At 40.8% G+C, this 11,801-nt stretch overlaps 1 protein-coding gene and 1 long non-coding RNA gene across 2 annotated transcripts in view; one reads left to right on the top strand and one right to left on the bottom strand.

Annotated features, from left to right (window-relative positions):
• Window positions 1–734: 734 nt before the first annotated feature.
• The window catches only part of xylt1 (xylosyltransferase I), a 92,526-nt gene continuing 81,459 nt past the window's right edge, over window positions 735–11,801 (top strand). Inside the window, exon 1 of the mRNA XM_077571489.1 lies at window positions 735–1,088. Within this exon, the coding sequence (XP_077427615.1) occupies window positions 801–1,088 (288 nt within the window). The 5' untranslated portion in view covers window positions 735–800. The remainder of the gene's footprint in view (window positions 1,089–11,801) is intronic.
• LOC144055494 (uncharacterized) lies at window positions 6,182–6,745 on the bottom strand. Its single transcript, XR_013294892.1, has 3 exons — window positions 6,598–6,745; window positions 6,379–6,472; window positions 6,182–6,301 (listed from the first exon to the last, which is right to left on the bottom strand). It is a non-coding gene; the product is annotated as an uncharacterized LOC144055494 (long non-coding RNA).

Genomic DNA, 11,801 nt, shown 5'->3' with positions numbered 1-11,801 from the left:
TTTTTACAAATTTAACTTCAAAAGTCCAGAGTGCCACTTCTGACCCCTGCATGGGGCCATCTAGTGGATGAATATTGCACTTACATGAGCCAGAGTGGTGGTGACAAGATGGCTGGCAACGTGCTGTCTTGTTGAGCTGGAAATCAATCCAAACAAAACCAGCTTCTCAGCAAACCATCAGATGGTAAAATTGTGTTTTTTTTTGTTAATCTATTTCATATCATGTTGCAGAATGTCTAGGAGTATGTTTTATATATATATTTTGATAAATTAGCAACTCTGAGCTAGTTAAAAAAACAAGGGTTAAAATTGAAAAAACATATATTTTGGTGTTCAGTGAACTTACAGCAGTCATTTAATGTATAATTCATAATTTTCCAAAGAAGAAGGGGGTTCTTGGGTTGTCCAGGGTTAAGATCAAGCAAGATTGCGAAAGAATTACATCCAGAAAGCTTCAGCAATTAGTGTCCTCACTTCCCAAACGACACTACTTGAATGTCGTTAAAATGAAAGTTTTTGGAACCACCCCCACCCAACATTTATTTATTTATTTATTTGTTTATTTATTTATTTATGTTTTTATTCCACACCAAGTTCCACCACACGGGGGCCCTGTCCTTCTCCTGCCGATGCTGCTCGTCTTCCAGCCTCCACGGTCGTGTGGCTCGCTCTCGCCTCCCCCCTCCATCCTCCCTCCTCCCTCCTACTCGCACAGCTTTCCCCAGTCTCCAACCTCGCTGCACAGTGCACACACACACACACACGGCCGCTCCTCCAGCTCCGTGCTGCCCGCTGCGAAGATGGTCGGCGGCGCGTGTGCTCGCAGGCTGGCCCGCCGGTCTCGGTCCGCCCTCATCGTAGCCCTGACGGTGCTGCTGGTGCAGACGCTGATCGTGTGGAACTTCAGCAGCCTCGACTCCGATGAAGACAGCCGGGGCGACGCGGGCTCCAACGTGCGGGAGAAGAGGGACCGGGGAGCGGGCAACAAAGCCGCTGGCAGCGACTATTCGCAGCATGGGCTGCAGCGGCAGCGGCGGCAGCATCTTCCGCCGCCGGAAAGAGGAGCCAATCGTCACATACAGCAGCCGGTAAGACACATGTTCTATCCTCGTATCGGGCGAAGCGTGCGGTCGCGGAAGATGCAGCTGGCGTGGAAGCCTGATCCTCCAGTGTAGAAGACGAGCGCACGACCGGGCCTTATTATTTGTTGTCTTGAACGTAGGCAGCCCGGGAGGCAAATAACAGCATGCCTGCAGTCACACACACGTGTGGCCTCTTGGCTCCTCTGATGCTGAGGACAGGAGGCGCATCGCAACACTCGACTCCTGACTGGAAATGCAAAATGCCAAAGCTGAGGATGAAATGTGAACTCAGTGGTGTTGGCAACTCCGGGGAGCAATGACGGCATGCATGATGGCAAATCCTTCCTTTAGGTCTGTTAGCTGAGAAGATGGCAGAAATGGTCTCAAATTGAACGTCATGTAGAATGTTCTGCTGTTTATTAACCCTAGAAGTTGCTTTGGATGACTATATGTACAAATTAATCAATATGCTCACAAGCCACAACTTTTCAATCGAAGCCCGTTACTGCATTTGCAAAATGATCACTTAAGATTGATATTGACAGCGGTATTGATCAATTAACATGTTTATTGGTTGTGATTATACTAGTCATGGAACCAGTGGAAACCTAAATCTGTACAGAACAAGTGGATTTTTAGTAACCAAGGTAAGCTACTAAAAAAAGAAAGAAAATCATCCAAATATTTATTTGTACACTCAGCTTGTGCCCTAGAGGTTGCACAGCGAGCCGCTTTGCGTTTGAGCAGGACTTCCGCTCAGCATGTTATTCATTTTTACAGCCTGACGGCTGGCATTAAATCCTGGGAAATGGAACTTCTCTTTCACGTGGTCTCACAAGATGTTAGGCTGCCCTCAAGAAATGACACGCAGTTGTAGCTGGCATTCACGCAGCATTTTCCCGTCATAAAACTGCCAGCTGTTTAGCGGAAGCACGCTCGTCAGACCGCGCGCAACCTGTGGACGACTGTGATGGGTTATGATTAACCGTGGCCTTCGCACATTCTGAGACTTGCACTGTATCGTCTGTCCCCGCCGCAGACTTTACAGTGAGACATTTTCTGGCGGGAGCGTTCATCCCACCTGCCGGCATCTTAACAATTCAAAGTCATGCCAAGGACATGTTTCTTATCTCTAATGAAATAACAATAAGTTGCTGGGAATGACTTTAGACCTTGTTTTAACTTTGAACTTTATTTTAAATACATTACTTCTAGAAGCCTTCATTGTAGTTTGCTTTTAGCTTGTTAGTAGGATTTTTCTGAAAAACTTTATACCGTTTTATACATGCCATAGTGGTGGTAATGGGCCTTGAAACTGATATTTGCAAACGGCTTTTTTTTTGTATTTGTCTCAATATCACAACATAATATCAGTCTTGCAAGATAATGTTGATGCAGTTTTATCTGTGAAGATGAACAATTTATTTAAGGATTTTTCGGCCATGAGGAAGTGCTTCTTCTATGATTTCTTTTGCTTTTCGGACACAATTTGATTCATCGCCATACTCAGAAGCGATCAGTTTGTCAGAATCACGTCTTGCTATTGTGACGAGGGATGGGAGAGTACCGATACCAGTTATCACTAATGGGCCGATGCCTGGCCTTATTTTAAGGTATTGGTACTTGCGACGGTGGCCGATTTGTGGCTGCCTTACAAACAGGACCTAGAAATGAGAAAAATAGAAAATTGCCATGAATTTCATTCAATTTTAAGGAAACCAAATATTTTGGGATATATGAATCTTTAGGGTTTCTCCCAGAAAACTCTTTGGGGCTTTGTGCATGGCCCACGACATGCCGCGATTACTTGTCATTGACGGGGCCTGGCGGGGAGGCAAGAAAAAGCTGCCAGGCCCATAAAGCACTAGGAGAAACCCTGGGTCTTTCTTTGGAAGTATCTGTTATTGATTTTTTGGGGTGAAAATTTTATGAGTGTAGTGCATGGTATCGATTAGGGTTGTGCCCAAAAAAATAGATTCTCATAAGAATCGCGGTTCTCCTTTAGTACGATTCAGAATCGATTTTAAATGTCCTTAAACCAATTTTATTCAAATTATTTTATACTGTCTTGCCTTTGTCTGTGTGTGCCTTTATTTGGAGCGCTGTTCATGTTGTACCCGGTTTGGCCACTGAGGGGCAGTGTGCTTCGACGCGGTCTAATACACTGTTAAGTTGTAGCCACGTTAGAGAGTAGAAGGAAAAAGTCACGATCAAGTTATTCCAATAAAAGTTTGGGTTTTTTTCAGCGTGGAGCCGTTCTTTTGAGTGAAAGAAGTGCCGCGAGTAGCGCGCTAATTAGCATTAGCGAGTCAGACTGGAGTAGATCATTACAATTCCTTGCACATTTATAGATTGAAGCAAAAATCATTGTCAATCAACTCATTTTGAATAAACAATCGTCCGTAATCGAAAATCTATTCTGAATCGAATCGTGAGACATTCAAAGATTCCCACCCCTAGTATCGGTGATTACTCGTACTGGTATAGGTCTGGGAAAAAATGGTATTAACATCCCTAATGTTGGCGGTATATTTATTCAAATGTCTTCCATTATTAAAACTTACTCATTCTCAGTATCCATGACCGTTTGCTATCATTGGAAAAGTCATGGCCAGTCAACTGCTTGAGACACTTAACACAACCTTAATAGACGTCCACCGGTCATTTAAATGGTCTATCATGCTTGTCTCACTCTCTGCATTGGGCATATTCAATGAGTCTTTTCTAGACCCTCAAGTGGATAATCACTGCTTTTTATCGTTATTATTATTTTTGTCTACCTACCTACCGTTGTGGGTGGTGTGTGTGAGTGGATGTTAGCGAAGGTGGTTTGGCAAAGCAGAGTCGTCCTGTCCTGCCTTAAGAGTGACACACAAACGGCAAGTGATGCTTCGTGAGTCACAACAGCTCATAGAAAAGAGGGCAGCACTTCTCATCCGCAGTCGAAGGAGCCAGAAGGCACACTATGACAATAGCTGCATTTCGATGCGGCAACTTGTGCTCGATGGAAATGATATGTTGGTTTTGCGATTCCAGCTGGTTGGAGCCAAACTTGTCATTAGTGGTTGTTTGGTCTTGTGGGAAGTGATGCAAGTTTGTGGAGATATTTTCTCCTTAGTCCAATCCAGTCTTTTACTCTGTGTTCTATATTCTATACCCGTGAACCTCGGTTACCCTTTCCCGATTCATCATGCGAACCTCTGTTCTCTTGTCCCTTGTATCAGCTCAGACACGAAATGGCATCCCATTATTGCCATTACTGAAACTTTTATCGAGCCAGACTTTGTGGTAGACGCGAGGAAATGTTAATCGGCCAGATTTTCAACAATCTGCTTTCAGCAGGAGGCAGCGGAAGTTTCTTGGGGCTTCACATCTGGTCGTCAGCTTTTTCTTCCCGTTTGCCATTACATACAGTCAGGATGTTTCCAGTGGGCGTCCACGTTGTAAAGACTTTCCCTGTTAGTCACTATGTAGTGTGTAACGTTACCTAGTTGTAAGTCTTTTCCATCTCCATGACGATCTACAAATGATTCATAATCTTTCCCATGGCAAAAGGTGGTATTGGACGTCATAATTCCCGCTGCTGTCTCCACGTTTGCACTCTAGTTTGCCAGCACATACCACAACCACAATTACGATGCTCGTGTGCTAACAAATATTACAAATATGATTCGTTTTCTTTCATTTCTATTCTGATTATTTTTTTGATGGATTGCCTGATGTAACGACCAGCAAGAGAAAACAAGAGGACAGGCACTTAAAAAGAAATGACATGTTGAACTTAATTGTATGAAGATCAATACACAGTACTGAAAAAGGGTACATAACGCTACGCTACGTGTCTCTTGTCGATTGCTGGTGAAGATTGAAAACACAATTTCCATTAAGAGATGTGCTTTGCTCTTTAAAAAATATTGCACATTATTAAATTAAATGTAAATAAATGAATGCTCTTTATTTCCTATTGGGTGTAATTCTTCCCATGCACTACCTTTTGAGGAATCGGGTTTCGATTGGAACCCTCATTTCTCTTGCTAAGAGAAATGCAGAAATTTGGAGTCTCCATCCCATCTTAGTGGAAACGGGGAATGGCTCGTTTCTGTTAGACCACTAATGCGTTGTCCATAAAGGCTTGGATGGAGATATTTGCAGTCATGACCTCCACCCCATTAATTAGAGACAACCAATGACCTGTGACCTCATGTCTTTCCTGTTGTTGCCAATATTAGGAAATATAGATGAATAAAATCTGAATCATTTGCAGCATTATCAGTTTCATTAATAATGATATGCAAGGTCACTAATAGTGTCGTGGCACAAAATGGGACCGATACTGTAGGTAATAATGTCAATATTTTCTGTCTGGAATTGTGCCCTTGACTGACTGATAAACAATGCAGGGTGCATCCTGCCTCCTACCAAACTTCAACTAGGATATGGCCCCTACTTTCCCGTGACTGTGGACAGCAGTAAAAACAGAAGGTTGGATATATGGCAACAAATAAATTCAATGTCTGTTGAATTTACACACAGCACTGAAATCTAGTGCTGTAGTTATTTTATTGTCTTATCAGGAAGAAAAAAAAAAAGACATTGTGTGCACACGGACACAAATGCCCAGTTGAAGTGATACGAACTTTAACCAAACACCCCCAATTTATTTAACTACATACAAAATTATCCTTTTGGTAGCCTAAAATCTGGCGCACTTGTTAAACATTTGAAATAGTCACATCCTCTTGACGTTTTGAAATAGTCGCATCATCTTAACGTTGTGTGATGCCCAATAGCACGTGTTGTTGACGTGAAGAAGCAGTAAAAACATATGGTTGAGTATCTCACATTGCATCTACGGCAATTGAATTTGTTTCCGGCCCATTTCAAGTGCCGGTCACTGTCACTGTTGTGTATCATAGCGCAGCCATTTTAGCGGCGGTAATTGACTTTTAAATTGGCACTCCCGTGGAAGTAAATGTCGCTTCAATTTGAGCCATTCTGCTTTAAACAGATCTCCAAACATACATAATTACAAGCCAAAGAGACTTTGTGGATGCTATCTAAAAGAAAAAAGAAAAAAAAAAAATCAAACACCCCAATGATTACATCAATAACGGGCTTCTTTGTGAAGCCTTTAATGAAGGAAAAACAAAGTACAGTCTGCTGATCAGTCCATCACTTGGTCTCGGGTATTTGAGCCACTTCATCAAATGCCGTTAAGTCTGAAATGGAAGTGGAAACGTACTCAGATCTGAGGGAAGTGAGATCCGCCTCAGACTTGAAAGAGGCACATCCAAACCTCAGACACTTTGATGTTGAAGTGTAATTTGTACACATGACGCCATCACACTTCAAATCCCGCACTGGGAAAACCTTTCATTATTATAATGCAACTTAAGGAAAAAAAAACAAAAAAAAACGAGTTAGTTGCTGTTTTGGAATTTTAAGACTTCCGACTATTTATAGTGTGCAGACTAAAAGTTTGCGTATCCATAGCATCTCAAACACAGACACTAACCTGTGAAACACTCCTTGGAGCGCAGGTGCGGAAAGTTGTGTAGGCCTCTTCAGTGCCGTATCCATGTAAGCTGTCTGAGGGTCCTCTTCTGCTTCTCTGCTGACTTTGTGTGAAGGACGAATGAACCCTTCAACTGGTCAATCGGTGTCAGGATGTTGGAAATACTGCACACAAGCGGGAATAGAAAAGCTACCGGAATGACTCATGTCACCTCTGTTGACTCTCACTTAAGAGATGAGGGTTCGGGTGAAACGGGCCATGAGTATCATGTTTGACAGGGTACATGCTTACTGCATCATTAAGTTGAGCAGGTGTAACATCTGTACATCTAAAACTGCCCGATAATTGCCGTTGCACACTTGTTGCCGCTATGAAACGCGGTTGGTTCAAATCTTTTTGGTTTCACATCTTTCACATGGTTGTCAAATCCCTCGGTGGCCTTTTCTTATTGCTGCTGAAGAATAAAGGAACCATTACCTTTTTTTGTTGAAGACTAAAAATTTTTGCCCCCTTTTTGTAACTTGTTCATGTGTTTGACAGATGGACAAATAAAATAATTAAATTGACCGATATGGTTTTATTCAGGGCTGATACCAATACGAGTATTAGTTGTCAAGGAGGCTAATAACCGTTTTTTGGAGTCAATATTCACTTCCACTAAAAGATAAAATGTTGGCATCAATACTAAACAAAAATACAAACTCCAAATCTTAACTTGGTTGATATGTCTTTAAGCATTTCTTTATTGAACAACTTTTCAAATTTGCAAAATTTTGATTACAGACAATAGACATCTTTTTTTTCTAAATTCTAACCAGAGGTGCAGGGAGCTCCTAGGGTCAGTAGCATCTCTAATAAAGTTAACTTAACTGCAAATTTAAATAAATAGTTCCTTGAAGTAAATCCAGTTTAAAATTGATCTATTATTTGCCACCAGATATATACAAATATTTGTCAAAACTATTTAGCAACGGAAGGTCTGTCAATCCATCAATGACAGATGCCTGTTTTGTTGACTAACTAGAGCTGTGAAACGATATTTTTTTTTATTTAGATTAATCACTTCTTGGAATTTTGATGAATCATTATTAATCCCTTAATTAAAAATGCTTTTTATCAACATTTTTTGCCCGCCAAATTTGAAGAGCACCTGCTAATTCTTTCTACATTTAATGTTATGAGGGAAGCTTCAACATTTTTTGATCCACTAAACACTCTAATTCTCCACTTTTTCTAATCAGTTAGTTACTTGCATAATTAAAAAAAAAAAAAAGGCCCCAATATTTTGACATGAACAAACATACGCAAATATTTATTGAATGTTTTACTTATGCATTTAGTTATGTTTATTGCTCAAACACAACCTGTGCTACCTTTAATGTAACCATCCGTTGTCAAACTAAAGGATCATCTTTGGTCAAAATTAATAAGTGTGATTCATCTGCGTGAATACATGATTAATGCGATACATTTTTGTGATTAACTCATTCACTGCCATTGACAGCTATAGATGTCAAAAATTAATTTGAACTATTTCTATTAGTTTAAATTTTTTTCCACTTTTGTTAGTATGAAAACCTAGAAAAAATATTGTACATTTAGAACAGATATAAAATGTGTGATTAATCGTGAGTTAACTATTAAAGTCATGCAATTAAAAACATTTAATCGCCTGACGCGATTTAAAAAAAAAAAAAAGAGAAAAGATTATTAAAAATTAGGACCGTCAGGTGATTAAAAAAAATTAATCGCATTACTTCACTAGTTAACTCACGATTAATCACAAATTTTATATCTGTTCTAAATGTACAATAAATAAAAACAATTCTAGGTTTTCATACTCTTAACAAAAGTGGGAAAAAAATGTTAAACTAATAGTTAGAAATAGAAATAGTTCAAATGAATTTTTGACGTCTATAGCCGTCAATGGCAGTGAATGAGTTAATCAATGATTTAATGCTTTAACTTTGATAGCACTGCTAATAGCCAATGCCGGGAAACTTGGAAAAATTGACGGACAGGGTTTTTCATTAGTCAACATAATCATCAATAGCAGTTTGGTTTGGCTTGAAAGAATGACAACGCTAACGGACCGGTGTCCTGACCAATGACGAATAACAGACACTCCAAATTCATTGACGGACCCGCCTGTGTTAATTTGTGCAAAATGTAGCATCTGCAAAGGGACCATTTTTGTCTCGCCAATCTCCAAACCAAAGAGCAAAACAAAGAAAAGCTGTTGTGTGTTGTGTTGAAGCCAACCACAAAGTGATGGGAGCTATTACACTTTTTTTTCATGCCCTCAACACGGCTGTCGGGAAATGACAAATACGAGCCACTAGATTAAAACTGCAATCTTGTTACCAGCTATGAGATCACACAGACAGTTTTGATTCACTGAGATTGATGATCATCTCAATGCAATTTAACAACTTTGTTTTTTTAGACTCCATTGTTATTTGCACAGATTGCACAGGTGTGTCTGTGTGTTCAGCACGATCCCCTATAATTTAGAAGCATCAATCACATCAACTGAGGCCATCTCTAAAAAACTACTGCAAGGTACCCCCTTGGCCCCAACCTTCAATCTTCCACCATACTCCCATCATCCTCTGCTGCCGTTACAGATGGTTTCATTTCCGACACATTAATAACACATCATCCAGATGAATGAAGCTGTATAATACGTAGCATTGCCAATAATCCCGTAGGTAAGAGGCTTAGCAGACAACCCCGTGAGAGACAAAGAGAAAGATATGAAGACGAGGCGGGAAAGGGGGGAGGGGAAGTTTCCTTGCTTTCTGAAGACTGCGTCCCAGGTTGATTTGCTCTCACAGATCGAGACGCACAGAATTTTTGAATGGGGCTTATTTGGCCATTTAATGTATTCCAACTGTGTTTCCTAATTCTCTTTAAATATATCTAGCGTTCATTAAGGAGTTACTGATACATATTTGAAGCTAAACTTGAAATAGAAACCATATTCTGAAGGGGCTAAGAGTTGAGTAGACTTGCTAGTTCCAGCTAAACTGAGGCTAATGCGATATATATTGATCACCTGTCAATCACAGGACTGAAACATCAATAAATAATTATTTACTTTTACATTCACTACCACACTCAAGAAAGATTGAGTAACAAATCTTTATGTCAATGGTTTGTTATGACCGCATATTACCGGTAATGCTACTAGTGATGATGTTGACATGACGTGGGTAGGGCTGGGCGATATAGGCCAAAAATAAAAATCTAGATTTTTTTTTTTTTGTGTCATTCAGGATGATTATGATTTTAATCTAATAAACCAAACAAACAATTATTTAAAGGTGTCATTAATTCAAAAATAATTCCTGTGCAAAATGTTCAGACCACAATATTGTATACTGATTATAAATCAGTTTCAACAAGAACCTAACATTCATAGTTAGCAAAATTACAACTCACAATAACATCTGGATGTAACAGAACATAAAAACATCAGCCTTTAATAATCCAGAAGACAAAAAGTTCGATTTCACGATTTAGCAAATTTTCAATGATTCGATTTTCAAAATGGCGATTAATCGAATTAATTCGATTTATTGCCCAACATCATTTGGAGGTGGACCCAAATGCGGCGAAGCACAGAGAGGAGGCGGTGACTTTCGTGGGGGGGAAAACGACAGGGCAAAAACTCAACAGCATGACCGGAGGAATAATAACGACGACAATATGAAGAGGGGAGACGAGAGACTAAGGCCCCGTCCACACGAAAGCCAGTTTCAATGTATCCTCACAAGTTTCTTAGCGTTTAGGTTGTTTGTCCACACGATGGCACGGCTTCGGAGCTTGAAACTGATCACTTTTGAAACTTGGCTCCAGAGTGGAAAGATTTTAATATGCGCCCCGTACGCGTCCGTCTGGACACCATATGAAGGATACTCGTCCAGCGTTTCCAGCATTGTCGCAGATTGATGACGTATGCGCCAATTCTCGTGTGCGAACCGTCAGTCTGTCAACAACAATGGCGGATAGCCGTGTCGTAGTCGTTTTGCGTAGCCTCCTTAGCTTGCTTATGCAGCAAAATATTTAGAAACACCCGCCATTGTCATTTCTCCTGTGTTTCGTCTTTTTCATGTTGTTTTGATACACACAAAGCCATGTTTGTTCTGTAGATTGCAATCAAATTAGAAGGAAAAAAAAGTGTCCGTCTTCTTCGCTGATTCTTCTTCTACGCTTTCCGTTATCTCCCTGTGGCTACGCTACAGCGCCACTCCAGACTTGGCATATACATTACAGCCGTTCAACATCCTCAGCGTCTTGTTTTGGACACACGCAAGTCTTGCAATGCGTCTGTGTATACGAGATCTGTTTAAGGAACAAAGCCGGCTTTGCTTCCGTCTGGACGGGGCCTATATATACACACACACTAATGACACACCTGTGTGAGACACAAGTGGCTGAGGGCACTGATTGGTAGACACACCATGAAGGGCAGGCAAACACAGGTGGACATGATCAGGCTTGACGAGACGGCGGAAGCACACGAGGACAATATGACAAAAACACAGATCATGAGCGAAACTTGAAAATCAAACAAAAACTAAACTAAACCCAAGCCAAGACAGAAGCAAACTCAAACCTTGTTCCAAAGCACATGATAACATTTTGTTGTATCGAGTGCTGAGATATTCTTTGTGTTGCTGGCATTTCAGCCTTGATCACCTTATCTGTAGTCATTGCATCCCCTGAAGCATTTCCCATGAACTGCCTTCTGTTAGCGTCATTAGACAGCATGGAATATGTTTATCTCTCTGCCGTAATGGCCACATCACACTGAAAATCACTTGACAGCCTGTTGTTGAGGGAGCGTATACGATAGCTTGCCCACTTTTCTGCAGGGCGACTGTATTGACATGCAACATGCTGATCCACATGTAACACGGAAACTCACAAGAACATATCATCACACCCACACACGCTAATAGTGGCACTGAGCATGAGCCACTTTGTTGCTATCTTCTCCTCCACATCATACTCTAATCCCTGTGCATTTTGGGGCTGCATTAAAACGTGCTGTCAGAAAGAATAAAAGGACTGTGATAGTAACGTGAAGATATGGGCGATGGCGTGTCATGGTGACGACGTAGGGACCATCTTCCCTTTCTTTTATAGCCTTATTGTCACCCGAGTCCTGTGGAGCAAGCAGAGACAGCGACACTTTT

This window comes from Vanacampus margaritifer, chromosome 7 (assembly GCF_051991255.1).
Source record: "Vanacampus margaritifer isolate UIUO_Vmar chromosome 7, RoL_Vmar_1.0, whole genome shotgun sequence".
Taxonomy (NCBI): domain Eukaryota; kingdom Metazoa; phylum Chordata; class Actinopteri; order Syngnathiformes; family Syngnathidae; genus Vanacampus; species Vanacampus margaritifer.
This window is presented reverse-complemented; position numbering and strand designations above follow the sequence as displayed.